This window comes from Orcinus orca, chromosome 3, assembly GCF_937001465.1.
Source record: "Orcinus orca chromosome 3, mOrcOrc1.1, whole genome shotgun sequence".
NCBI lineage: Eukaryota > Metazoa > Chordata > Mammalia > Artiodactyla > Delphinidae > Orcinus > Orcinus orca.
Genome location: NC_064561.1, coordinates 107,635 through 135,479, shown reverse-complemented (window position 1 = coordinate 135,479; position 27,845 = coordinate 107,635). Strand labels below are relative to the sequence as shown.

The 27,845-nt window shown below is 59.9% G+C and overlaps 2 protein-coding genes across 5 annotated transcripts in view; both read left to right on the top strand.

Moving 5' to 3' along the window:
* SHC2 (SHC adaptor protein 2) overlaps window positions 1–18,127 on the top strand; it is a 29,825-nt gene extending 11,698 nt beyond the window's left edge. For 2 of the 4 annotated variants that reach the window (XM_033416723.2, XM_049708247.1), the window contains exons 2-13: window positions 2,754–2,824; window positions 4,565–4,625; window positions 4,740–4,859; window positions 5,348–5,401; window positions 5,530–5,581; window positions 5,669–5,795; window positions 6,994–7,150; window positions 7,799–7,856; window positions 10,752–10,895; window positions 12,715–13,025; window positions 15,932–16,065; window positions 17,255–18,127. In XM_033416723.2, the coding sequence (XP_033272614.1) occupies window positions 2,754–2,824; window positions 4,565–4,625; window positions 4,740–4,859; window positions 5,348–5,401; window positions 5,530–5,581; window positions 5,669–5,795; window positions 6,994–7,150; window positions 7,799–7,856; window positions 10,752–10,895; window positions 12,715–13,025; window positions 15,932–16,060 (1,284 nt within the window). In that variant the 3' untranslated portion in view covers window positions 16,061–16,065; window positions 17,255–18,127. Of the gene's footprint in view, window positions 1–2,753; window positions 2,825–4,564; window positions 4,626–4,739; window positions 4,860–5,347; window positions 5,402–5,529; window positions 5,582–5,668; window positions 5,796–6,993; window positions 7,151–7,798; window positions 7,857–10,751; window positions 10,896–11,744; window positions 12,686–12,714; window positions 13,031–15,931; window positions 16,066–17,254 lie in introns of those variants that run through there. The other 2 variants (XR_004480068.2, XM_033416725.2) reach the window with 2 other exon arrangements.
* A 5,169-nt stretch (window positions 18,128–23,296) lies between these two features.
* On the top strand, window positions 23,297–26,936 carry C2CD4C (C2 calcium dependent domain containing 4C). Its single transcript, XM_033416726.2, has 2 exons — window positions 23,297–23,422; window positions 24,033–26,936. The coding sequence occupies exon 2, from the start codon at window positions 24,070–24,072 to the stop codon at window positions 25,330–25,332; it is 1,263 nt and encodes a 420-aa protein (XP_033272617.1). The 5' UTR covers window positions 23,297–23,422; window positions 24,033–24,069; the 3' UTR covers window positions 25,333–26,936.
* Window positions 26,937–27,845: the final 909 nt, after the last annotated feature.

Below are 27,845 nucleotides of genomic sequence, written 5' to 3'. Positions count from 1 at the left end.
TTACGGCCAATCCAGGGCCTGGATGGGGGAGGGGAGGAACTGGTGGCCACTTGTACAGTCAGCCAACGGCATCTGTAGAAGCAGCTACTGTGTCCTGCTAGAGCTTGTCACCCACACATGTGCATGCGCACACACACAAACACACAGTGTCCGCACATGCTATGTGCACGTGTGTCCTCCTTGGCCCCCTTGTCCACACAAAAGGCACTGTGGCTTCTAGTCGGCACCTTGCTCTTTTTACAGCTGCAGACTCTTCCATTCCCAGCACCGCGATTTATTTCGGTTCAGCAAAGATACAGGCTGCCCAGTTAAATGTAAAGTTCCCATGAACACGAACAATTGTCAGTATAAGTATGTTTTGTGCGTTATTTGGGACATACACTAAGAAGATATTAATCGTTTATGGGAAATTCCAACCTAACTGGCGTCCTGGGTTGGACCTCAAAACCCTAGATGTGTCAAGTTTTGGGGTGTCTGCAATTTCTTGTTTATTCCTCCAGTGCTGCAAGTCCCTCAGGAAGGGAGGGGCAGGTGGCCGGGGGCAGGGCACCCCCGGGGCCAGCATAGGAAGGCATGCTCCGCACCGGACTGTGGTGGCAATAAATACCCGCGCACCTGCCCCAGCACCAGTCCTGCGGGGGTGGGGGTGGGGTGGGGGCGAAGCCCTGGAGGGAAGGTGGAGTATGGCTCCCAACAGCCACCTGTGCACACATAGGGAGCCTGCAGACTGGTGTGTCTGTGGGATAAAGTCCTCAAAATGGAGTTTCAGGGTCAAAGCATGTGTGCGTGTATCATTTTTTAAAAGCCGAGGGGACTTCCCCGTGGCACAGTGGCTACGACTCCATGCTCCCAGTGCGGGAGGCCAGTTCGATCCCTGGTCAGGGAACTAGATTCCACATGCATGCCGCAACTAAAGACCCCGCATTCCGCAACTAAAGATCCTGCATGCCGCAATGAAGATCCCGCATGCCGCAACTAAAGAAAAAAGATCCCACATGCTGCAACTAAAAAATCCTGTGTGCTGCGACTAAGACCCGGCACAGCCAAATAAGTAAGTAAATAAATAAATATTTTTAAAAATTGAGGTAAAATTCACATAACTAAGTTAACCATTCACCATTATTTATTTATTTTCTTTCCTTCTTTCTTTCTTTTTTTTTTTTTTTGGACAATGTCAGGTCTTAGTTGCGGCACATGGGATCTTTCGTTGCGGCGCCCGGGCTTCTCTCTAGTTGTGGCCTGTGGGTTTTTTTTCTCTCTCTAGTTGTGGCTCGCGGGCTCCAGGGTGCATGGGCTCTGTAGTTTGTAGCACGCGGGCTCTCTTGTTGAGGTGCGCAGGCTCAGTAGTTGTGGCGCGTGGGCTTAGTTGCCCCGTGGCATGTGGGATCTTAGTTCCCCAACCAGGGATCGATCCCACGTCCCCTGCATTGGAAGGCAGATTCTTTACCACTGGACCACCAGGGAAGTCCCTACCATTAACCTTTTGTTTTTCTTTTTTTAATTTTCTTTTTAAAATTTATTTATTTTTGGCTGCATTTGGTCTTTGTTGCTGCACGCAGGCCTTACCCAGTTGCGGCGAGCTGGGGTCACTCCCCGCTGCAGTGCGTGGGCTTCTCATTGCAGCGGCTTCTCTTGTTGCAGAGCACGGGCTCTAGGTGCGTGGGCTCAGTAGTTGTGGCTCGCAGGCTCTAGAGCGCAGGCTCAGTAGTCGTGGCACACGGGCTTAGTTGCTCCGCGGCATGTGGGATCTTCCCGGACCAGGGCTCGAACCCATGTCCCCTGCATTGGTAGATGGATTCCCAACCACTGCGCCACCAGGGAAGTCCCCCATTGACCGTTTGAAATCACAGTACAGTGGTATTTAGTACATTCACAAGGTTGTGCAACCACCAAATCGATCTAGTTCCAGAACATTCCATCAACCCAAAAAAACCCCGTCCCCGTTAGCTGTCACCCCCTACGCCCCTCCCCCGCCCCTGACAACCATGAACCCACTCTCTGTCCCTGTGGATTTTCTTGTCCTGGACGTTTCCCATCAATGGGATCATATGACAGACTCTGCACATGGCTGTGCCAGGTTCCCTCCCAGCTGTGCAGACAGCACGTTGGGGGGTGCTGTGGCCGTCGTCTGGCCACCCTGCCCCACCCCTCCCCCGGCTGTTCCTGCCTTCTCTGTCCCTCAGCATCGTCTCTTGGAGATTTTGAATTACCGAATTACCTTCCGTGGAAATGGTAATCTGGGCAGGGGTGGGCACACTCTCCCTGGAAAAGGTCAGACAGTCAAAGCTTTGGGCTTCGCGGGCCAGACGTCCTCTGTCCCGGACCCTGGGGACGCAGAAGTGAACAGGGTCGCCACCGTCCAGTCCTCCTGAGGTGACCTTCTAGTGGAGCAGAAAGAGAATGAACAGCAGATGGTTAAACGAACAGCCAGGACTGAGCCTGGAGGAATCCACCGCTTCCAGGGAACAACTCCCTTACAGTCAGGGAGGGCAGCTCTGAGGAGGTGACCGGGAGCCTGGAGCTGGGGAAGGAAGCAGTCCGCAAATAGATGGGGGAAGGGCCGGCTGGGGCCGGCTGGTGCAAAGGCCCTGTGGCAACCAGGCTGGGCCTCATAAGGACAGAGGCGGGGGCTGGAGCCCAGGGTGGCGGGAGGGGAGGGCGGAGGGCTCGCTGGAGGGAAGGCCTGGGTTCCACGGTCAGGCCCCAGCTGGGCTCTGCTGGGCTGGCGCTCACCCTGTGCTCTCTCCCCTCAGTACATGGGCTGCATCGAAGTCCTCCGTTCCATGCGCTCCCTGGACTTCAGCACTCGCACCCAGCTCACCAGGTGAGGCCCGGCTGCGGGGGTGGGGGGGTCTGGTGTGTAGCTCTGTGCTGGGAGGTGAGGGTGGTGGACTCGGCGACAATTCCCTCCCCCTTCCCGGCTTGGGGAGCAGCGCTCTGCAGGGTCAGAGCGATCTGGGGTGGGGCACAGTCCCAGCTCTGTCCCCGCCTGCCGGTCACCCACGCTCTCCGGACCCCAGATGATCTCCTGGAGACGACAGCGCATCCCTCAGAGAGTGTGTGGGTCCCACGAGGGGTGCTGAGGACGCCCCAGCATGTCCTGGCACCGGGGGGGGGGGGGCGGTGCTGCTGGCTCCTGGTTGAGACTCAGGGCAGGGCTGCAAGGGGCTGGGAGCCCGTCCAAGGCGACCAGGGCATGTCCACCGTCCTGGCTTTTTTTTGGTGCAGAGAAGGCGTGGTGGTGTCGTGATGTTCCGAGCTGCCTGGACCTGAGTCACGTAGAGTCAAGGGTACAGCCAGGGCTGAGGCAGGAGGGGCCCCCATTGTTTTGCATGTTGGAAACTGACTGAGTGCATTCACCAGAGACATTAAAAAACTCTACTGAGATATAATGCACCCAATCAAAGTGTACACCCAAACTCTATTGAGATATAATTCACCCAATCAGAGTGTACAATTCGATGTATTTTGCTGTTTTCCAAGTTAAGCAACCATCACCATGATCTAATTCCAGAACATTCCATCACCCTGAAAGGAAGCCCCATCCCCATTAGCAGTCACCCCACCCCCTCCCCATCCCCTGACAACCACGCAGCCACTCTCTGTGTCTGCGGACTGGCCTGTTCTGGACGTTTCCCATCCATGGAATCACACCCTGTGTGTCCTTCTGTGTCTGGCTTCTCTCACTGAGCATCGTGTTCTCAGGGTCCGTCCACGCTGTAGCGAGTGTCAGGGATTCCCCCCTTTGCAGGGTTGAGTGATGGTCCCGTGTGTGGAGGGACCACATTGTGTTTATCCATCTTCCGCTGACGGCCGTTCGGGTGCTTTCTGCCTTTCGGGCTGTTGTGAGTTGAGCTGCGGTGGCCGCCCACGAGCAGGCTTTGTGTGGACGTGTGTTTTCAGTTCTCCAGGGTGCGCACCTGGGGGTGGATCGCTTCACACTTTGAGGAGCTACTGCTTCATTTTGCCTTCCCACCTGCGGGGTGAGGGCTTGGTTCCCCTCACGGCACTGACATTATTGAGAGCCTTCTGTGTGTCCATCTGACCCTCAGGACCTTGTTAAAGTTCCAGCCCCTCCGGAGGGACGAGCTGTTTCGTGGAGTCTCTCCCATTCTGTCTGGGAGGGTTGGTTCTGCCATTGCGTCCGGGGGCCCAGAGCAGAGGTCATCCTCTTATGCCACAGATGGGAATCTTGGCCAGCCTGTGGCCACACAGAACTTGGGGTTCAGGCTGAAGGGCTGTGTCAGCAGCCCCAAATCTGACCCCCAAATCTGTCAAGTGGGCTGTGGCTCAGAGGTTCGCTGGTCACTGAGAAAGAAAGAGCTGGAGGGGGAGAGCTGAGGGCAGGGGCACCTGCGGGGCACACGGGGTGGGCGGCTGGGAGCCCGGAGCCCCTGGGCCAGGCTTCCAGGTGCCCCAGCGTTCCTCCCTCCTCTGAGCCCCTCCCCACTCAGGATCCACTGCACCCCTTCCTCAGCCCATCGCCCTCTGACCCCTCCTTCTCTGAGCCTCTGCTCCCTCCACTCCAAGCTCTCTAAGCCCCCTCCCTCCTCCGCCCACACAGGGAAGCCATCAACCGGCTCCATGAGGCCGTGCCTGGCATCCGGGGCTCCTGGAAGAAGAAGGTGGGTGAGGGGCCCATGGCCTCCGGGTGCGAGCGAGTCATGGCCATCCCGGGGCCTGCCCCAGCTGGAGCCCCACCGCGGGCCCACCTTCCCGGTGCCCTGTGCCCCCCGCAGGCCCCCAACAAGGCACTGGCCTCCATCCTGGGCAAGAGCAACCTGCGCTTCGCGGGCATGAGCATCGCCGTCAGCATCTCCATCGACGGCCTCAACCTCTCCGTTCCCGCCACGCACCAGGTGAGCGCCGCCCGCCCCTCCCCCCAGCCTCCGCCAGCCCCGCCCAGGGCGGGGTCTGTGGACTCACCTAGGCATGCTGGGCGCGGGGGGTGGGGACCTTGGGTGAAGTGCAGGTGTTGGTGTGAACTGCGCAGCGGGACGCGTGTGGATTTTAGCACGTGTGTCTGTGTGTCTGTGTCGGGGCTGTGGTGACGTGTCTGAGCCTGGCGCCCACGTGCACACGTGTGAGAATGCCCACCAGCGCGGGGCGGGTTTGTCCTCCTGTGCGGCCGCGTGGCCGTGGGTCTCTGCGTCCTGCCCTGGCTGCGGGGCTGCCCATCCAGTGGGGCTCTCGGTCATCCTGGCGTACTGTCGAGGGGATGGCTCATCCCCTCACCCCTGTCCTTCCGGCCCCCCCGTGGCCTTGGTCTAGTGACCGGCCCGAGCCCCTGTCTCCTGCCCCGACCCTGAAGCGGCAGCCCCGTGACTGGTGGTCTCTCTTCGGCCAGATCATCGCCAGCCACCACATGCAGTCCATCTCCTTTGCGTCGGGGGGTGACACGGTAAGGCCGGGACTGGGGGTGGACTCCCGGCCCCTCTGCCCCCCCAGCCCCAAGACCCCCTGCCTGTGCCCATCGGTCCCACCCCCCGCGCTGCTGGGACTCCTCCGCCCGCTGCCCTCTCTCCCCAGGACATGGTGGATTATGTGGCCTACGTGGCCAAGGACCCCATCAACCAGAGAGGTGAGGCCCGGTGGGGGCGGGAGGGGCCCTTGGGCTGGAGCGCGTCAGCCAGCCGAGGCCCCGCTGAGGCTGCGCCATGACCCCCAGCCTGCCACATCCTGGAGTGCTGCGAGGGCCTCGCCCAGAGCGTCATCAGCACCGTGGGCCAAGCCTTCGAGCTGCGCTTCAAACAGTACCTGCACAGCCCCCCCAGGGTTGTCGTCCCCCCGGGAAGGTACCGGCCTGCCCGCCCCGTCCCCCCGCCCCTCTGCCGGCCCTGCCCCTCCTCCCCGGGCTTGGGTCCTTGTCCCCTCCCTGCTCTGTGCCCCTCGTGGCCCACGGCTCGACCACCAGGACCCCATTTCCGCATCTGTAAAGCTGGGATAACAACATCCCCACTCCCGGCTGAGGTGAGGGCTCAGGGAACTGGTTGGCGGGAGGTGGCCGTCATACGGTCGTCATTAGTCTGCACGGGGGTGGCTGGCGCTTCTGCAAAGGGCCGGACTGCACGCCCTCCTGTCTCAGCCATTGTGGCGGAAGGCAGCCAAGGAGGATGTGTGAGCAGTCGGCGGTGGGCTGTGTGCCAGCAGAACTTTATTTATGGACACCCCAAACTCTGAATTCCGTCTGACTTTCACATGTCATCAGATGGTGTTCTTCGGATGTTTTCTTAGCCATTTAACAGTTCTGCGGCGTAAAAGTGTAGAAACCGTCCTCGGCTCCTGGGCCGGCAGAGACAGGCAGTGGCCTGCGGTCGGCTATTTAAATATCTGGACAGACAGGAATTGGCTAGAATAAGTAGTGAAAAAATGAATTTGTTAGAAGTCCGATATGCACCGATGAGGGGCCGGCGTGCGCAGCTGGACACGCCCCTGTGGCCCTCGCACGGGCTTGCACGCCCCTCGCACACGCACGCTGGGGCGGCCCCAGCCCCTCTCCTCCCCTGGCTGCAGGGCCCTCCTCTGGGGCCCCCACTGTGACTTGCTGTCCCTCCCTGACTGAGCGGCAGTCAGCGGCTTCCCGTCTTTTGCTCTTAGGAACCACGCTTGCCTGGATGAGTCTCCATGGCATAAACTTCAAAGGCGCCATCCAGGGCCAGAGGGCGAGAGCATTTTCAATGCTGAGGGGTGTCACCACCCTAAGCCGTGGCTTCCGGGCTCTGGTGCAAGCCTGGCATGGGCAAAGGGGGTGGAGACCAGCTTTTCTGAGGCCCTGCTTGGCCCAGCCAAAGCGCTGAGGCTCGTGCAGAGTCCCCTTTGATGGACAGAAAGGGGCACCCAGACCCTCCATCAGCAGCAGTTCCTGGTGCCACCGCTCAGCTGATGGGGGGCGGTCAGGGTCCCTGGGCCTGGGGTCCTCGGCACCCTGTTGGGAGCCGGCCCCTTCCCCGTCCCGTGCTGGGGCCTGTGCTCCCGCTGGCTCTGTGTCCGCAGGCTGACTGGGCCGGAGGACTCGGCCTGGGGGGACGAGGACGAGACAGAACACAGCTACTACAACCGCACTCCTGGGAAGGAACCGCCCCTGGGCGGGCTGGTGGACTCCAGGCTCACCCCCGCGCAGCAGCCCTGCGCCCTCGGGGCCCTTGGCCAGGTCAGCCTCTGGGACCTCGTGGGGAGGGTGTCCCAGGGGGGCCTGACCCCCAGCCCCTCCTTCTGCTCCTGTCCTCCGGGATCCTAGAGGAGGGTCTCTTGTGCCGCCCCCACCTCCTTCCTCCCTCCCCAAGCTGCCCAGATCTGCTCGGCCCTATTCTTGACACTTCAGACGGGATTCCCATCGCAGACATGGAGGAAATGGGTACAGCAGTGATTGAATCAGGGCTTCCAAGGAGGATAACGAGAACGTACCCCAGGGAGACTGACCAGCCCTGGTCAGGAGGATGTCCCTGAGGGCAGGGTTTGGGCTGGGCCCTGACGGGTCAATAGGCGTCGCCCAGGAGAGCAGTGCAGGGAAGGGCATCAAGGTGCAAGAGACAGCATGTGCCGGGGCAGGCGTTCCAAGTGGGGACGGCCCATGAGGCTGCAGCAGAGGTGTGTGGTGGGCGCACAGGCAGACGGAGGCCAGGGAGCGGGGGATGGGTTCAGAGCCGAGCTTCAAATCTGGCTTATAGGAGGGTTGGTGTGGGAGACCGGGGTGCTGTGCTGGGAAGAGGGGGTGCTACAGGCCAATCAGGAGGGTTGCCGTGGGAGATTGGGATCTGGGCTTGCACACTGCCGGAGGACCCCTTGCTCTCTTTTTCAGGGAGCATCTCCTGCTCGAAGAGACGCCCGAGGCCCGCAGTGGGACGTGGGCCCCTCAGGTACGGTCGGCTGCTCTCTGGGCTGTGGGGGGGGCCCAGCCCTCCCCCTGGGTCCCCGCCGCCCCTCACACTGCTTCCACTCTTTGGGTCACTCCACTTTCACCGGCGAGATTGTATTCCCTCCCCACGCTCTTAGAGATTTGACAGCGTCTGCTTTTTTTTTTTTTTTCTGTGCAGACCAGTTTCCTTGTATTTTGGGCATAGGTACTGCATCTCGTGGTTCAAAGCACCAGAGTATAAAAAGGCATCCGGTGAAAAGTCAGTCTCCCTGCCCCATTTGTTTTATCCACCTCCCTAATCAGGTAACCGCTGTTAGTAGTTTCCATGTTTTTTCCAGAATTTTGCATGCACATTCAAGCCAACTCAGACGTACGTGGCTTTCCCCGGTTTTTAGACGGCAGCGTGCCATCTACCCCTCCACCTTGCTTTCCCCTCGTAACAACCCAGCTTGGAATCCTCCCCACGTCGGGGCACGGCAGTCGCCCCCCTTCTTTTTCACCACGGCATACTCCCTGCCACATGAAGGGCCGTCCTTGCTCAGACATTTGGGCACTTTTCGCAGGTATTCGCCACAACAGCGTCCACCACTCAGCTCTGTTCAAGGGCCTCCGTAGAATCCGTACCTGGGACAGTGGCCGCTGTTCCATGTGATACAGGTCACACAGCTGCCCTTTCGATTTACCTTCCCACCAGGTAACATGAGCTTTTAACAAAGTGGTAGAGTTTTCAGCCATTTAAATGTTAACGTTATACAACATTTACAGTGACAGAGAAGGCTAAAATCCCCTTTGCCCCAGCTCCGAGGTCGTGACCTCACCCCCCTGGCACTTTTGTGTCTCCTTTCAGCCTTTATTACCAACAGGCCCCCAAAGAAGTCAGGACCCCGAGGCAGGCTGCGGACACCTTCGGTCTCTCTGGGGCTCTGGCTGTGTCCGTGTGCTCTTCTGAACGGCTGCGTGCTAGTCCCCTGTCCTTGGAGTTGCTTATTGACGTGGCCCCCTCTTGATGGGTGGCAGACCCCTTGGGCCCCCCCGTGTGTCCCTCCCACGGATGCTGAGCTGTGGATGGAGTGCACACGTCAGGCACGGGAGGGAAGCTGCCGAGTGACTCCCCCATGTGGCCGGGAAGTGTGTTTTCCCACCAGCCCTGCTGCGGCTGCCTCTTCCCTCACAGCCATGCTGACATGTGTTGGGCTTTTTTTTTTAGATCTTCCCAAACAATCTGGGCATTTCACTGCCGAGCATCAGAACCCTACTGGCTCCCGGAGCTTGTGGTTAAAGAACACGCGTGGCATTGGGTGCCCAGCAGGTGTCCAGCCGTCATCTGGCCCTGGTCAGCTATTTCTCTGGGACATGGGCTGCTCAGGCCTGACTCCCAGGGCTCACTAGCATTTCCTACCCCTGAGCCTTTGCACATGATGTTATCACTTCTTATCATGCCTTTCCCAAGTCTCTGGCCAAGAACTCCTACCAATATGTCAATGCCCCAGCTCCAATGCCCAGAAATTTTCTCTCTTTGGACTCCTGCAGCCCAGGTTTCTTCCTTCTCACTTCACCTTGATTATAAGAGGCCGGGAGAATCTGTGCCTCCTCTGTGAAGACTGGGAAGCCTGGGCTGAGGCCCCTCGGCCCCCATCAACCACCCAGGGCGGTTTCATCTTCACCCCTACTTGTGAGGAAGCTACTCCCATTCTCTCCATTTTGCAGAGGAGGAGACTGAGGCACTGAGAGGTGACCTTACTTGCTCATGCCCACAGAGGGTGGAGCCGATGTATGAGCCCAGGTGTCTGCGAGGGTTAAGGATATAATTGGCATAAAGCAGAGATCGTGGCTGCAGGCCCTTGGGCTGCATTTGGCCACAGTGTATTCAAAGGTCATTTTTCCCTGCCAACGATTAAAAATGGAGACGTTTAGAAATGGATTGACACTTCTGGGGGAAAAAAAATACACACGTGTCCTTTGAACGTAGGAAAAGATGCTGAACCTTGCTCAGAATAAGAGAAATGGAAATTAAGTTCCCCCAGGATGCCATTCTCACGTACCGCGTCAGCGAAAATCCAACAGTCTGATAATACACGGTGGTGAGGCCTTGGGAACAGGGCAGAGGCAAACTGGTGAGGATCCAGCAGATCTGGACCGAGGGAGGGTCCCGGGGAGGGACCCGGGGAGAAACTCCACCGAGGATACCTTTTCATGGTGTTGTGGCTTTTGAACCATGTGAATGCTTTATACATTCAAAAACAAAACTGAGGAAAGAAAAGACAGGAAAGCCTAAAATAGAACGGAAGCAAACAAATGACCTGACCATGTATCATGTTGACAACATAATTACAGGGAGAGCAGAATTTTATTGTTATTATTTTTTGCGGTACGCGGGCCTCTCACTGTTGCGGCCTCTCCCGTTGCGGAGCACAGGCTCCGGACGCGTAGGCTCAGCGGCCATGGCTCACGGGCCCAGCCGCTCCGCGGCACGTGGGATCTTCCCGGACCGGGGCACGAGCCCGTGTCCCCTGCATCGGCAGGCGGACTCTCAGCCACTGCGCCACCAGGGAAGCCCTGTTATTATATTTTAAACGTGGAGATTTAGCATAAACATTGGGGTTCCTGCCTTCCCTTGAAACTGGGAAGCTCTGGTCCCCTGGCCGCTTTCCTGCCCGGCAGACGGGCGTAGGTGTGGGTGGGGGGCGCTGGGGGCGCGGCTCCCCGTGACCTCCGCGTCTGCACAGCCCCCGCGCCGGGCTGGGCTTTTATGCGGTTTTTCACTCCTAACCCTGCTGTGCAAAAGGGCGGGGTTTCCCTCCTGGAGGAAGACAGGTGTGGGCGGGGCTGCCCTCCAGGGCTCTTGTCCTTGGGGTGCCGCGGCTGACCCCACCCCACTCCGGCTCCCCAACCCCAGCCCCGCCCGGGGATGGCTACGTGCAGGCAGACCCGCGGGGCCCGCGAGACTACGAGGACCACTTGTATGTCAACACGCAAGGTCTGGACGGCCCGGAGACCCTGCAGCCTGAGGACAGCCCCAAGAAGGACCTGTTCGACATGAGTAAGTGGGGGCGAGCCAGCCTGCTGGAGGAGGCCGGGCCCAAGCAGCCCGTGGCCTGATAGGAGATGCCCTGCGTCCTCCCCTTGGGACTTCTCCCCAGGTTATAGGGTTGGGGTGGGGAAGTGTGCCTCCTATGGTACTTCCTCCTCGGTGGGACCCTCCAGTCTCTTGAGGGTAACCCAGCTCCCTCTCTATGGGGGAAGAGTGTGATGGGGGGCGTTCAGGCGCCTCTTCTCTGTGGGACGCCTCAGTCTGCAGGAGGCCTAGCTCCCCGTCTCTGGGTCTCCCCAGTCTGATGAGGGAGTTTAAGCTCCCTCTTCATGTGACTCCATGGTCTGAGGGAGGAGGCCCAAGCCCCTTAAATGGAAATCCCAGCCTAATGGGGAGCCCCCAGTCTGAGGAGGTAGGCCTAATCCACACCTTGGTAAAGTGACTAGCTGATGGTGGAGGCCAGTCCTTCTTCCCTCTGGGATGCCCCAGCCTGAGGGAGGACTCAGCCTGATGGAGGAGGTTTGGGTCCAAAATACACTCCTTTCCCACAACATCAATATTATTTATTTATTTGTTTGTTTGTGTATTTATTTTTGTCTGAGTTGGGTCTTCGTTGCTGCGCGCGGGCTTTCTCTAGTTGCGGTGAGCAGGGGCTACTCTTCGTTGGGTGCGCAGGCTTTTCATTGCGGTGGCTTCTCTTGTTGCAGAGCACGGGCTCTAGGCACGCGGGCTTCAGTAGTTGTGGCTTGCGGGCTCTAGAGCGCAGGCTCAGTAGTTGTGGCGCATGGGCTTGGTTGCTCCGTGGCATGTGGGATCTTCCCGGACCAGGGCTCAAACCCGTGTTCCCTGCATTGGCAGGCGGATTCTTAATCACCGTGCCACCAGAGAAGCCCTGGAAATGTCTTCCTTCACAGTTTGCAAAGCCTCCTTCCCTCCACCGACAACTCGATTTCTTGTCATTACAGTAGTGACATGACACCTGCACCTGCTGTGGCCCTGCTGGCCCCCACAGCAATTTCAGATGGGAAAGGAGGTGCTCCGGGTGTGAACTCCTTCTGAGGCAGGCTGTCCCTTTGGGTGACCAGCCAGATGGTCCAGCAACCCCAGTGGAGAAAGTGATGCTTGTTGCCAGGCGCCCACTAGAAATCCTGGGGTTGCCTCTGATTTGCCCTCCTTGGGTCATGTGCTCATCCCCCAGCCAATCACTAGGCCAGGGGTGCGAGATGAATATGCTGATTGGCCAGGACTGGTCACATGTCCTGGGAGCGGGAGGCTGGGTCAGCTTCCCCTAGGTCACTGGAGGAGTCAGGGAGGAGTGATCCGGAGGGACCAGAAGTGGAAGGAGGGTGGAGGCAGAGCACAGACACGCCAGGGCAGGGGTCAGGGCTGCGACTGCACTCCAGGGTGTTTGAGCTATGCGGCCACATCTCAGAGAGGGTGACTGGCTTGCACAGCGTCACAATGGTGCCTGCTGGGAGCCTTAGGAAACTTAGGAAGACCATCCGGAGCTTTTCCATTAAGAGTTTGGAAAAGAAAGGGATGCCTGCTGCCTACCACCGAGGTGGAGCATGTAGTGGAGGCCCTGGCCAGTGCGGTCAGACGAGCTGCTGAAACAAGAGGCATAAACACTGGGAAGGAAGCCAGTGTAACAGGACAAGAAAAAGAAGTAGGTGTGCACCTTGGAAAGAAAGACATGCTCGTTCTTTGCACATGCTTAGAAAATCCAAGAGAATATATTGCGTTACTAATAGAACCAATGAAAGGTGAAGGAGCAGGTCCCCCTGGCCCAGGCCCCTCCCCCCCCCTCCCGCACGGTCTTCGCCCACAGGACCCTTCGAGGATGCCCTGAGGCTGCACGAGTGCTCCGTGGCCGCGGGTCCGGCGGCAGCCCCCCTTCCCGTGGAGGACCAGTGGCCCAGCCCGCCGACCCGCCGGGCCCCCATCGCCCCCACGGAAGAGCAGCTGCGGCAGGAGCCCTGGTACCACGGCCAGATGAGCCGTCGGGCGGCGGAGAAACTGCTTCGAGTGGACGGGGACTTCCTTGTGCGGGACAGCGTCACCAACCCGGGGCAGTATGTCCTCACCGGCATGCACGCAGGGCAGCCCAAGCACCTGCTGCTCGTGGACCCCGAAGGCGTGGTAAGGTGGGCGTGGGGGCGGGGCAGGGGTGGGGAGGGGGCCGGAGGCTGCGTGGGGTGGAGTTGGGGTGGGGGGCCTGGGGCAGGTGTGGAGCCGGGCTGGGCAGGGAAGGGACCTGGCCTCTCCCCTCAGCCCAAGGCCCAGGGCGCCCGCCTTTTAAGCGCCCTTTAGGTTTTACGAAGTACGTTTCAGATTACAGAGCCCTTTACTCTGTTTCCCTTTACCAGGTATTTTAGAATTACAAAGTATTTTGCAGTTTTAGAAGACTTTTAGGTTTTACGAAGGACTTCCCAGTCTATAAAGCATTTAGAGGGGTTACAAAACCTTTTCCAATCTCAAGGCCTTTTAGGACTTACAAAGTACCATATTCCATCATTTGCGAGATGCACTTTTTTCCCCCACATTCTATCATTGCTAACGCATCTTGCAAACAGTGATGTCTTTGAGCGATAAATTTGGTCGTTTCCATTTCTAACGTATCTGAGGGTTCACAAAGCACGTCTCCATTTACAAGGAGTTTCAGGGCCTGCAAGTTACGGACTTGCTTCAACCCTCTGGTACACACGTTCCTCTCATTCTGACATCTCTAAAGTCTTGATTTTTTTTTAAACCATCCACTGCATCACTTTTTTTTTTTTGCGGTACGCGGGCCTCTCACTGTTGTGGCCTCTCCCGTTGCGGAGCACAGGCTCCGGACGCGCAGGCTCAGCGGCCGTGGCTCACGGGCCCAGCCGCTCCGCGGCATGTGGGATCTTCCCGGACCGGGGCACGAACCCGCGTCCCCTGCATCGGCAGGCGGACTCTCAACCGCTGCGCCACCAGGGAAGCCCAACTGCATCACTTTTATCATGCCTGAACTTGGAGGTTTTCTCCTCTCCTTGTGGCACATAAATTGTGAGGCATCTTGCGGCTGCCTTGAGTCAGTGAGGTCTGGCATATTCTATAGCTCCTAAGGCATCTTAGGGTTTACAAGGCATTTTCCAATCTACAAGGAGTGCTAGGGTTTTGAAGGGTTTTCCATTGTCCAAGGGCCTTGGGCTTTGTACTGTGTTTCCCTGGTGAGAAGGGGCGTGGGGTGTTAAGGGCCTTCTCGGAGTTTAGCAAGTGCTTTTACCACCCCCAGCTGAATCCTCGGCGCCGCCCTGGGGGGCTGCGTGTGCTCCGTGCCCTATACGGGGCACACGGGGGTGGCGACTGTGTGGCCTGGCCCAGGTGGGGCCACGGCTCCAGGCCCCTGTTCTGTCAGTTCCCCGAGCCACCTCCTCACTCGTGTCTGATCGCAGCGTTCACAGCTGTGACCTCAGCCTGGCGTGCCGTCAGCCCTCCCCCAGGCCTAATTCCCTCTCGGGTAAACAGATCTCCGGGATGAGAGACGCTATAGAAGCTTCAGAACCTCCTTACATACTTGGTTAACATGCAGGTTCCCAGGTCCTGTCCCCAGTGCCTGGGAAATAGGTGGTTCGCCGTGGGCCCAGGCATGTGCATTGCCAGCCCGCTCCCCTGGTGATTTGTGCCCAGCGAGTCTGGCATCGCCCATGAATGTCTGGCAGCTGGCGGCCAGCGGGTGTGTGTTGCGTCCAGGTCTATACGTAGGATGCTAAGATTTTCTCATTCTAAGATGCACGTGGCTTTTAGATTTGGTGGTTCTGATGTTCAGATCCATGTCTACAAGATTCCTGGCGCGTATTCATTTCCTAGTACTGCCCTCCCAAATGATCACCAACCGGGCAGCTTAAAACCACAGAGATGTATTCTCTCCCAGCTCTGGAGGCCAGACGTCTGACACCAAGGCGTTGGCCGGGCTGGTTCCTTCTGAGGCTCTGAGGGAGGATTGGGTTCAGGCCTCCCCCTCAGCATCTTATGGTTGCCGGAAATTCTTGTTCTCTGGCTTGTGGACACATCACCCCAGTCACCGCCTCTGTCTCCTCGTGGCCCCTCCCTGTGTCTCTGTGTCCAAGCTTTTTCTCTTCTTATAAGGACGCCGGTCACTGGATTTGTGGCCTCCTGAGTAATCCAAGATGAACTCATCCTTTTTTTACTCTTTTAAAATTAATTTTTTAATTGAGGTATAGTTGATTTACAATGCTGTATTAATTTCTGCTATACAGCAAAGTGACTCAGTTATACATAAGTATATACATTCTTTCCTATATTCTTTTCCATTATGGTTTTCCCAGAATATTGAATATAGTTCCCTGTGCTATACAGTAGGATCTTGTTATCCATTCTATGTATAATAGCTTGCATCTGCGAATCCCAAACTCCCAATCCATCCTTCCCCCGCCCCGCTCCCCCTTGGCAACCACAAACCTGTTCTCTATGTCTATGAGTCTGTTTTTGTTTTGTAAATAAGTTCATTTGCATCATATTTTAGATTCCACACAGAAGTGCCATCATATGATATTTGTCTTTCTCTTTCTGAGTTACTCCACTTAGTGTGATAATCTCTAGGTCCGTTCACGTTGCCGCAAATGGCGTTATTTCGTTCTATTTTATGGCCGAGTAGCATTCCGTTGTACCTGTGGACCACATCTTCCTTATCCATCAAGGTGAACTCCTGTTAATCACATCTGCAAAGAGGCCTTTTCCAAACAACAGCCCATTCACAGGTTTCAGGGGTTAAGATGTAGACATATATTTGGGGGGGGGGCACCATTCAACCCGCTACAGGAAGCGTAGCCCCAGAGTGCCGGTGCTTTTGGAGCCTGTGTCCACACGTAGTTCTGGAATTCTGAGGCTGATTCTGTGGTTGAAGTCTCTGACCCAGCGGTTCTCAGCCTTGAGCGCGAGCTATCGGAGGGCTCGTGAAGACGCAGCTCCCCGTCAGCAGGTCTGGGGCTGGCCCGAGAGTCTGCCTCTCCGACAAGCTCCTGGTGGTGGTGATGCTGAGGCCTCTGGCCCCACAGGTGCGGACGAAGGACGTGCTCTTCGAGAGCATCAGCCACCTGATCGACTACCACCTGCAGAACGGGCAGCCCATCGTGGCCGCCGAGAGCGAGCTGCACCTGCGTGGTGTCGTCAGGCGGGAACCCTGAGCCAGGTGCGTCCGGCCCCGTGGGCTCCCAGCCCCCATTTGCCAGATTTTTCTCATCTTAAACACTAAGGTGCACACGCCACATAATTCACCCACAACTCAGTGGCTTTCTGAGTTGTGCCACCTTCCCCCATCTAATTCCAGACCATTCCGTCACCCCCAAAGGAAACCTGTCCCCATCAGCAGTCACGCTCGGAGTTGTTTAGGGTAACTCTGTGTTTAACTGCGGGTAAAAAGCCCCCAGAGGAGGTGGGTCTGGCGGGGCTGGAGTGTGAGGCGAGGTGGGTGGGTGAGAAGGTCCACCTGCGCCTGTCACTTCTGGAACCTCGGGAAGTCTTGAATGGGTGAGGGACAGGCAGGTCTTGGTGATTCCAGGGCCTCTCTGGTTGAGGGGGGGGGCTAATGTGAGGTGGGGGCCTGGCTAGGCAGGGGAGGATGCGGCCGAGCTGGGGCGCAGAGGGGTCTGGGTGGCAGCCACAGTCTTTGGGGAGCAGACAGAGGCAGGACCCGGGGATACAGGGAAGCTGGGAGCCGGGGGCTCAGCTCGCAGAGGGAAGGGGTTGGTGGAATTTCCCCAAAGGCTGAGAGGCGCTTGTGGGCCAGGTTGGGCTGCTCTCCGGTCCCCATGACAACAGTCTCTTTCTGCCTCCTTCCCCACTCAGCACTGGCCTGCTCCCTGCCCCCAGCCAGGCCTCGGCCACCACCGCAGGCAGAGACAGGATTCCCAATCTGGGGCAGGGCTCCAGGGATGGGGGTGGCCTGCGGAACACCTGAAACGATCTGCGGCACCGTGGGGCTGTGTGTGTGCACGTGCCGGGGTCTGACCTGCTTCCCTTCTACTCCCTGAGTTGTTTGTGACCCGAGAAGCAACACCGATGGCAGTAATCACAGGTGCTAACGCAGCAGCTGTTGCGTCCAGGCCCTGAGCTCATCCCTTCTCCACATCTTCACTGACTCCCAGGCACCGCTGACAAAGGCACTGTTAATAGCGTTCTCAGCAGCACAGAGAGGTTAAGGGACTACCCTAGGTCACACAGCAAGACCACGGAGGAGCTGGGACTCGAACCCTGGCCCTCAGCCTGAGGCTTGACGCTGGCTCACTTTGCTGCCTTGTAACTGAGGTCTCTGACACCTGAAGCCGGGTCTCCGGTTGCTGTCTCTGCTGAGCCTTGACCTCTCCTTCTTTCTCCCCCAGGTTGTGGCTCTCAGCCTGTGGCTCCTTGTCCCCGCTCCCCCCGGATGGCCCTGTGGTGGCCTTAGGGGCCCTCAGCCTTTCTCTGGACCCTGGTCGGGCCGGAATCGCCGCTGTCTCTCCTTCCTCCGCGTGGGTCTCTGGAATCTTCCTTCTCCAGCTGGCCCTGGGCTGGGCTGGGTCAAGCCCGCCTGGAGACGGAGCCCACGACCCCTTTCTCCCACCGAGCCCTCTGCCTGCCGCCAGCCTTCACCTGGAGTGAGGGCACACATACCAAAGACAGAGCCTTTTCTCGCCTTTAAAGAAAGTATATCAGAAAGCAGCCCTCTATCTCGGAGCCCTGGCCCAGGTTCCTGATGGGGCAAGGAGGCACCGTTTCCTTTCCCGGCTGGACGTCAGCTCGCCTCCCTGGAACCAGCAGGTCCCCAGTTCCCTGGCATGGAGACGGGTTCCTGTCCTGGCCGGGCTCAGATTTTCCACCTGAAAAATTAGTGCACAGTTGTCTTTTGGGGGGAGAATCGAGGTGCTGTGGGCCCTCAGGCCAGGGCAAATGCTGATGTGGAAGTGGGGGGCAGCCTTGGGATGATGGGGGGTATCCAGGCAACCCCAAGACAACTGACCCGGGTGGGGGTGGTTGTGAGGCCCCCGCCCTCCCAGCTGTCAACCTGCACTGGACACTTGGACTCTGTTTGTAATTAAACCTGGGAATGACCACGGGGCGCGTGAGCCGTCCTGCGCCTTACAAGGCCCTCTCGGGGTGGGGGTCTGGGTTCAGTCTCCTGGGGGGGAAGCCAAGGCAGCACCGGATTTGGCCTCCCCGGGGCCGGAGGAAGAGGGAGCCAGGCCCTGGCTGTGCCCCTGTTTGGGGGGGGGTGGCGAATCCCCTGACATTTACCAGAACCTCAATCTTATCCTGAGACAAAGCACACTCCAGCTCCTCTGTCAAACATACCCCCAGCTTCTCTTTGGAAACACTCTATCTCCCAAATGCCAGAAACTTCTTCTGTCCTTCGAGATACCCCCAGATATCTGGCAAAAAGCTCTTTGTTTTCTTCTCCAAATAGCTCCTAACTTGTCCTGAAAGATGGCCTGACTTCTCGGTCTCCCAACGTCTCTCGTCCTCATTTTCCTGAGAAGACCCCAGTTCTCTCTCAGGCCCCTTTATCGACCTCAAAGCCCCTACTTCTCCCGCGTGCCCAGCTCCCTGCTCTGGCACCCGACTCTCTTCTCCTGACCTTCCCTCACATGATTTCTACTTCCCAGGGAGACCCCCATCTCTCCCCAGGACCCTCCTTCAACTCCTCCCACAAACATGGAGGCATCCCTCCCAAGGAGGCACCCCAAGCCTCACCACATCCCTGCCAGGCTGGGCCACACCCCTACCCAGGGTCTGGCTCTGGGGAGGGGCTGTGCTTTCTCTGCTGTCAGCAGGCTCTGTCCCAGGCTGTGGGGGGACCTGGTAAGGGTGTGGGCAGTGAAAGCCACTCTGGTCTGCCTGTAACTAGGGGGGAAGCCATCAAAAGGCAGAGCCAGAAGGGGACTCTGATGCCATGTCTCTTACTTCAGAGATCTGGAGACAGAGTCACCAATCCATCCACCCACCCACGCATCCACCCACCCACGCATCCACCCATCCACCCACCCACCCATCCACCCATCCATCCATCCATCCACCCATCCATCCATGCATCCACCCATCCACCCACCCATCCATCCACCCATCCACCCACCCATCCATCCACCCATCCATCCACCCATCCACCCACCCACCCATCCACCCACCCACCCATCCACCCACCCACCCATCCACCCATCCACCCACCCACCCACCCATCCATCCACCCACCCATCCACCCACCCACCCATCCACCCACCCACCCATCCACCCATCCATCTACCCATCCCTCCATCCATCCATCCACCCACCCATCCTCCCACCCACCCATCCACCCACCCATCTACCCATCCCTCCATCCATCCATCCACCCACCCATCCTCCCACCCACCCATCCACCCACCCATCTACCCATCCCTCCATCCATCCATCCACCCACCCATCCTCCCACCCACCCATCCACCCATCCATCTACCCATCCCTCCATCCATCCATCCACCTACCCATCCATCCATCCACCCATCCATCCATCCATCCACTCACCTACCCACCCACCCATCCATCCATCCACCCACCCATCCATCCATCCACTCACCTATCCACCCACCCATCCATCCACCCATCCATCCATCCACTCACCCACCCATCCATCTATCGTTCATCAGTCTACCCACATATCCATCACACATCCATCCATCCAACTACCCATTCACCATTCATTTGTCCATCCATCCACACCCCCATCCTAATATCCTTTAATCTGCCTTCATGACCTCCTCTTGTCCACCTGCCAGGACCCCTGGTGGGTAATGGGGATGCAACGGGTGACCAAGACAGACCCGCTCTTGTGGAGTTTGTCAAATGACATTAATTAGCAGGTCACTGCTAAGTGTCTGATGACAACCATGGGAAGGGAAGTGCCCTGGAGCTTAGGGGCCCCAGGAAATCCAGGAGGATGAGCAGGGAGGCCCCGAGAGAGGAGGAGAGAGATCTGGGCGGAAGGGATGGTGTGTGCAAAGGCCCTGGGTGTGTGGAACACAACTTCAGGAGACAGAAGGATGGCCAGAGCAGCTGGAAGGGAGATCAGAGGGGCGGTGGAGTGGGGGGCACAGCTGGGCAAAGCTGGGTGCCAGAGAGAGCCGCTTGGGGCCTTTTGAGCACAGAGGTGATAAGATTGCCAAGTGGGAATTAAGCTGTGGGGGACAGGATGGGACTGGGAGGTGGCGGGCAGAAAGGACCGGGCGGGGGGGTGGGGGGGGACTGTCAGATTCTGGAGGTTTGTAGGCCATTCATTCCTAGCTCTGGGTCCTCCGAGGCCCAGGTTCCCCTTCAAAGACTCTATCTAGCACCCCACCCCGGGCATGTGCTAAGAACTGCACAGACTTGGAATCCTGAACTTCTCCCCACTTTACAGATGAGGAAATAGAGGCTCTGAGGAATGAGGTCACTGCCAAGGCCACACCACTGGGAGGGGGCAGAGCCTGGATTCCAACCCCATCACCTCCCTATCCTGCTCCCTGAGTCGGGAAAGCCAGGCCTGGGGTGCCCCATGGTGACGGGGGCTGGGAGCCTGGGCCCCGCACAGCTAGCTCCTGCCCCATTCTGCCTTCAGTTATTCAGTCAACAAACGCTGCTTGCCCCAGCTTTGCCCTCAGGGAGACTTGGGGAGGGAGGCAGTAGAGACGGGGGTTCAACCTCCACCGTGCCGCCTTGGCCAGTAGCTCCCCTTCTCTGAACTGGGTGCCCTGTGGCTTGGGCCTCCCTTGCACCTCAGCGTCCTGCTCTGTAAACTGGGGATGATGGCCCTCCCCCGACGCAGGCTACCCTGTGCCTTGTTGGGCCCGGGACCCTCCTGGGAGCTTGCAGACAGGCCTGCGCCCCCTTTTCCAGGGAAGGAGGCAGAGCTCAGAGGGGAGGCCACTGCTGGGAGCCCAACGGGCACCAGGTGGCCCCTCTGGACTGGAGCTCAGACCTCTTGCAAGCCGCCTCCTGGTGCTTCCTCCCAGCCACCCTTAGGTCTGCCACCTCCCCCTCCCCACTCAGTGGGTCCCTGGCAGGGTGTTGAGGATAAAGGCCACCCAGCATGAGGTGGAGGGGGCCTTCTCTCCAGCCTGAGCCTGCAGCCTGCAGCCTCCCCATTTCTGATTCCAAGAAGGCTGATGCTGAGGGGGGGAGTCCTGGGGGTGCTGCCATGCCCATCAGCCGAGGGCTCTGTGGACCCGGAGAGGTTCCTGTTTACAGAAAGGGACATGGAGCTGGGCTCGGAGCTGAGCTGACCAGCTGGAAGGGCCCCTCCCAGGGTGGGGCCCCTGGCCCCACAGGGCAGGCCTTCGGGACCTTCCCCAAGTGCCTTCCCCCACCCCCCTGCCGTGCCTCAGTTTCCCCAAATGTGATGGGGTGGGGATAGGAGTGGGGCTTCCGGCTGAGCTGGACCGTGTTGGGTTCAGGTCCTGGGGCTCCTCCCCCACTGAGTCCCCTTCTTCACCGGTAGCAGCATCCGTGGAACCCACACTTAACTCACACGTTTCTGGTCCCCGTACTAAGCGTTTTGCAAATAGTACCTCACCCTGTGGAATCTTCACTCTGATGCTGCAATTTAGGGGCAGGTGTTATGCCCATGGACTGCTGAGAACACAGAGGCACAGAGAGATTTGGGCACTTGCCAGAAGTCACACAGCAGGAATAGTTGGCACCAGGATTTGAACCCAGATACAAGGCTCCGGACTAGCGTCCTGAGCTACTCAGCGCAGAGACCCGCACAGAATAAACTCACTGCCCTCCTCCCCCAACCCAGCTGGGAGGAAGACCCCGCTCCCAGCGAGGCGAGGGTGTGTGGGGAGCGAAGCCCCAGTACCCAGGCCGGCCTGTCATCAGGACGCCTGAGCCAGTCACCTCGCCATCCTGGGCGGTGGCTCGAGGCCCCTGCGGGGAAGAGCATTGTTCTAGGGTCACCCTTCCTACTGTGGCACTCCGGGCCCAGCAGGGGTGACTGACATCAACCGAGTAATTGCTCGAGGGTATTTTTCATGAGAGCTGAAGTTAAGGTTTTGTGGGCTCTGTTGGGCTGTGATGCGGGGCAGGCAGGGCAGGCTTCCAGGAGGTGGCAGTTAAGTGATGCATTCATTGGTATCTGCCTCCTTTGTCAGACTGTGTGGCCACGCCAGTGTTGCCCCCAGAACAAAGGGGGGCTCAATGTTTCCTGGGTGAGCAAAGTTGAGACAGGCCTCTTGAGGGAGCCTCACTTTCCCCATCTGGACAATGGGACTCTAAGCCCCACCTCACTCCAAGGTCAAGTGGAAGTGTTGGAGGGGCCTCTGTCCAGCTCCAGCTCAGTCTGCCCCACCCCTGTCCCCCCTTCTGCTGTTGAACCAACCGTCACTCCAGACCAGCCCCCATCCCAGCTCCAGCCACGACGATGCTCGGGGACATTTCTGGAAGAGAGGAGGCTCCTGGAATATGATAATTAAATAAGGTCTAGGCTTCCCCTGCTCTGCATCAGTCTTGGCAATACATTATCTTGCTGGACTTGGGACTGGTCACTCGGCCTTGGATTCCAGAAAAGGAAACTGAGGCTGGGAGGGAGGAAGGAGTGAGGACGAGGGGGGTTGGGGCCAGCAGATCACAAGGGTGGAGGGTGGAATCCCAAGACACGCTGTGGTCTCAGAGCTGCCAGGCCTGAGTCTCCTGGTCTCACCCTTGCTGGTTTAGCCATCTGTGAACTGAAGGGGGGGACTCTCTCCTTTCTCCCCGAATCACATTTGTCATGGGAGCCACCAAACCTACCGTTAGTATTTACCTGTGTATTTCTGTATTGGCGTCCTTCCGACCAGGACACATCACAAAGCCGGCAGCTGCATGCCAGCCACAGCCATGTTCCCAGCGTCCAGTAGGTGCTCGATAAACATCTCTCCCATGGAGAAGCAGCGCCCTGGCCGGCTTCTCGGGTGTCTGCACTGAGCCGCGTCTCAGCGGCTAGCTCCTTGTTTCTGGAAAGAAACCTTCACCTTCCTCATGTGCAAACTGGAGACAGCCATAGGACGTACCCGCCGGTTTTTGTGGAATGAGTTGGGGGGAGGGCGCTGAGAGCCTGGAACTGAGAAAGCGCTCAGTAATAAATTCAGCTGCCGTTATTATTATTGCTGTTCTTTTACTCGTCAGCGTAAGTCGGGAAGTGGCCCTCAGAGGAACTGAGGCAGGGGCCCGGGGTTTCGAGGGGCGTCAGCAAACCGCCACCACCTGCCTCCTTCCCCCCACCCCTTCAGTCCCCGAGTCCCCGCGAGGCTCCTCGGTTCTGCCCGCTGGGGGCTGCGCAGACCGCCCGCCCGGTCCCCGGGGCAAGCGAGGCGGGGGAGGAGGGCGGCCGTACTAGGAGGAATACGGCGGCGCGGCGGCCAGCTGGGCGGTTTCCCGCCGCCGCCGCCGCTGGTGAATGAGTCCGACTGCGCTGCCGCTGCCGCCCGACCGAGGCTGCGCCCGCGTCCCCGCGCCCCCAGCCTTTGCGCCGAGACCCCGGCGTGTCCGCGGACCAGCCAGCCTCGGCCACCGTCCCCGGGCAGGTGAGTTCGGGGCCCCGCCACGCTCCGCGGGGGCTGCTAGGACCCCACCCCCACCCCCAGCCGAGTCCCGCGGGGCGGGGTGGGGGAGAGGAGGGGAGGGGTCGGTTCGCCGCGCCGCCAGCCCGCAGACTCACCTCCTCTCCCTTCCCTCACCCCGGATGCCTGGACCCTCGGCCCGGGAGAAGCCACAGGTGGGTGGGAGCTTGGGGGAGGGGGCGGAGCTGGGACACCCCAGGGTCCACCGTACGCCCTGGGGTGTCTTCCCCCTGGACTGAGCGCGGACCCCTTTAGAAAGCGCTTTGAGATCCTCAGAACGGGGGTGGGGGCGAGAGTGGAGCCGCAGTCCCCTGGGAGCTTCCCGAGAGTCAGCGCCGCCCCCACCTCCCGGGCCGGGCTTCGGCACTTGGAAGTTAAGCGCGATTCCTCTGGGGAGGGGAGGGGAGGGGAGGGGAGGGGAGGGGCGAGCCCACCCCGCCGCTGTCCTGGGCCTCAGCGCCTTCTGACCCCGCTGGACCCCTGCAGGGCTCCCCCCAACGGGTGCCCGGAGCCCCTCTTCCAGCCCCCGCGTGCAGGGGGGCCTGCAGCTCCCGACCCCCGCTTCTCTTCCCAGGCTCCGCAGATCCCTCCAGGCTCCTGCCTCCGCCCCGATGAAGAAAACCAACATGTGGTTCTTGGAGCGGCTTCGTGGGTCAGGGGAGAATGGAGCTACGGGGGGCGAGGGTGGGGACAGGGCCGCCAAGGGGCCCCTGTACAGCAACGTGCTGACGCCCGACAAGATCCCGGACTTCTTCATCCCCCCGAAGCTGCCCGCCGGCCCCACGGAGCCGGAGGCTCAGGCTGAGCTGGGGCCCTCGACCTCGGAGCAGAACCTGGCCTCTGCCGCGCCCCGCCGCGGCCCCCGGAGCCCCCGGCTGCCTGCCAAGCTGGCCGCCGAGAGCAAGAGCCTGCTGAAGGCGGCCACCAGGCATGTGATCCAGATCGAGAGCGCAGAGGACTGGACCGCCGAGGAGGCCGCCACCAACGCCGACCCCCAGGCCCAGGGGGCCATGTCGCTGCCCTCGGTGCCCAAGGCCCAGACGTCCTATGGCTTCGCCACGCTGGCCGAGAGCCCCCACACGCGGCGCAAGGAGTCTCTGTTCCATAGCGAGCACGGGGCTCTGGCCCAGGTGGGCTCCCCGGGCACCCGGCGCCGTCGGGGGGGCGTCAAGGCCAACGGGGGCGATGGGGCGCCCAGGGAGGCCGGCGGTGCCCTCATGAGCCCCGGCCGCTGCGTCAGTGGCGGGGAGAGCGACACGGGGTCCTCGGCCGAGTCCTCGCCGTTCGGGTCCCCCCTGCTCTCGCGCTCCGTGTCGCTGCTCAAAGGGTTCGCCCAGGACAGCCAGGCCAAGGTGAGCCAGCTGAAGCACTCGGTGGGCCGCCACGGCTCCCCGTCGGCCGACGACAGCACGCCGGACACCAGCCCTGGGGCCCGGCGCCGCCTGGCCCGCAGGGCCACCCCGGAGCCCGGCCCCGAGCCCGGCGCGGCGCCCCGCGCGGAGCACGCTGTGCGCATAGGCCCGCGGGGCAGCGTGCGGCTGCTGGCGGAGTATGAGGCGGCCCAGGCCCGCCTGCGCGTGCGCCTGCTGGCGGCCGAGGGCCTCTATGACCGGCTCTGCGACGCCCGCAGCATCAACTGCTGTGTGGGCCTGTGCTTGGTGCCCGGCAAGCTGCAGAAGCAGCGCAGCACCATCGTCAAGAACAGCCGCCACCCCGTCTTCAACGAGGACTTCTTCTTCGACGGCCTGGGGCCGGCCAGCGTGCGGAAGCTGGCGCTCAGGATCAAGGTGGTGAACAAGGGCAGCAGCCTCAAGCGGGACACCCTGCTCGGGGAGAAGGAGCTGCCCCTGACCTCTCTGCTTCCCTTCTTGTAAAGGCCCCCACGCCCCCTCCGGCCGGCAGAGGAGACCCCGCCCCCACCCGGATCCGGCAGGGGAGGTGGTTTCCACTCAGGCTGCCCGGCCCTGATGCTGCAGCCCATGTTGGGGGTGTCCTGGGTCATGCTGTTTTCCAGAGGAGAAGGGAGGGGGCTGCCGGGGAAAAGAAGGGGTCAGCTTGCAGGGCTGAGGCTCCCCCTGTGCCCCAAGTTCCATGCCCCTGCCTCGCCCCTTCCCGAGTTCTGGAACCTGGGCCAGGAGGCAGCTAAGGCCGATCACAGACCCAGAGGCCGCCGGTCCTGAGGCCCAGTCATATCTTCTCCTCTGCTGCATGAGTGTCCTCCTGCCACCGGCCCGCCAGACCCTGCCCCCCGCCCCCCCCAGAGATCAGGGCCAGGCCCAAGTTCTGCCCACGGTGCCCCTCGGGGCTGTGGGAGAATCCCCTCCTGGGGTGGGCTGGCTCTGGGCAGTCCTCGGTCCTCCCAGGCTCTGGAGGCGAGAACCACGTCTGAGAGCCACTGCCTGGCAGACAGGCAGCCGTGGAGGAAGTCCCAGCAGATGAAAACGGGGGCAATTGCTCCCCTCCAGCCCCTCGAGCGAGACAGCCCTCGTGTCAGCTGTTTTCCTCCATCACCTTCTCTACTCGGGACCCTGTGGCCCTGCTGGACGTTGGGAACTTCCCTCCCCTGGAGGGGTTGCTCAGAACGTGCCCAGAGAGCAGCGCCAGCCTGGGGGCCCCGTTCCTCCCTGGCCCCTGCCCCCTCCGGTGCATTACCCAGGAAGTGATGCCCAGTGACTGATGGCCTTGACGTTTACTCCACTCGTGTACATAGGTTTTGGTTAGGGTGGGTGGGACAAAGGGGAGGCTGGGGAGACCCTGGTTGTGGTTTTTCGTGCTGCTAAAACAGCTGCATGGGTTTAATTGTGTCAGTTTGTGGGTCCTTGAATGATTTCTGTGGAGGTTTCCTGCTCACCGAAACAGAAACGATACAGTTTGAAGCAGGGGCCAGGCAAGGCCAGCTCTGCCCCTTCACCTCTCCTGGGCTGCCTGCTGGGCGAGGATGGACCCGGCCAGTCTGTGGGGATCCTGGGGTGCCCCTCCCAGTCCAAACGTCGTCCCTCCTGGCTCTGGGTCTCCAGATCATCCTAGGGGAGGGATGAAGGAGCGTGTTTCCCTCCAGCACCCCGGGGGCCGGGGGGAGGAGCACGTGTTCCCTTCTGCACATGTGGTGAGACATACCTGTGCACCCTTGAGGCCGAGAACGAAAGCCCTTGGCACTAGGGTCCCTTGCTGTGCCCCCTCCGGCCTCTGTCCTGGGCCTGCTCCCTTAGGCCCTCTGCTCCGGGGGACCACCGGGCCAGGCCTGTGGGTGGAGGGGGCAGACAGCCCTGCATGGAGTGAGATGCTCAGATTTTCAGTCCCCTTCTCTGACCCTGACCGCTCACATCCCCGGCTTTCCTTCTTGGGGCCCCCGTTTTATAGGCCCCTGCACTGTTTGACATCTGTGTTTGAAACTGACTGCGGGTATATCTTTAAGACAACCTCCCCCAAGTGTTTGTTTATAACTGCTGTTTTTAGTGCAATAAAGGTGTTCCAGGGATGCGGGGGCGGAGATCTGCTGGCTTTGCTGTTTAATAACAAGAGAGGAGTTTTGTCTTGAATTCCAGGGAGGGTGGCGGGAGCCTTCAGGATGAGTGAAGCCCTCCCCACCCAGCCTTTTCGAGCCTCTGGGCCTCTCCTGCTTGGGGTGGAGGCAAGGAAGCGAGACTGCAGCAGGGCAGGGACCCCCAGGCCCTGTTAGGAGGACATGAGACGTTCATCCCGCAGGTGTGCGTGAGAGCGCTGCTCTCGCCCCGCCAGGGCCGCGAGCATCCCACCTCATAGGTGTGGAGACCCCGCCTTTCAGTCACCCTGCCGAGGCAGCCTGGCCCAGAGCCGGGATGTGAATCCGCACCCTCACCGCAGCCACCGGGGAGAGCCATGCCAGGATCGGCCCCTTCCGCGCTCTGACCTTCTGGGGACAGAGACTGGACGTGCAGGGCCGTCGTCGACGGGGACCCCCTCAGATGCCCCTCGCTCCCGTCTGGTCTGCCCCAGCCCCTGCAGTCAGACAGGAGGGCAGCCCCCACCCTTGTCACACACCCTGGAGACCCCCTGCCAGGGGCGGTGGGTTGGGGGCGTGGGAGCCGGCTCTGGGCCATTCACATCTGTGCCTTCGCACAGCTGGTTCCCTCTGCTTGGAATGCCTCCTGCCCCTCAAGTTCCCTGCTCTCAGGCCCTAGCTGACATGGCACCTCATAGAGGAAGCCTTCCTGGCCCCCTCTGCTGTGTGTTCCCTGTCCCATCTCAGCTCACAGGCTGTCTGGGGTCGTATCTGTCTCCAGCCCCAGGGCTGGCAGGTTTATCTCCGTGAAAGGCCATCTCCAGCCCCAGCACTGCGCTGGGCCCCAGGGAGGCTCCTCAGTGTGTGAATCCATGGAAAGCCGTGGCCTGACCCTGTCTCTGGGTT

Bases quoted from the DNA above. Each gene is read 5' to 3' on its own strand.
- C2CD4C (XM_033416726.2), top strand. From the start codon at position 24,070: ATGAAGAAAACCAACATGTGGTTCTTGGAGCGGCTTCGTGGGTCAGGG.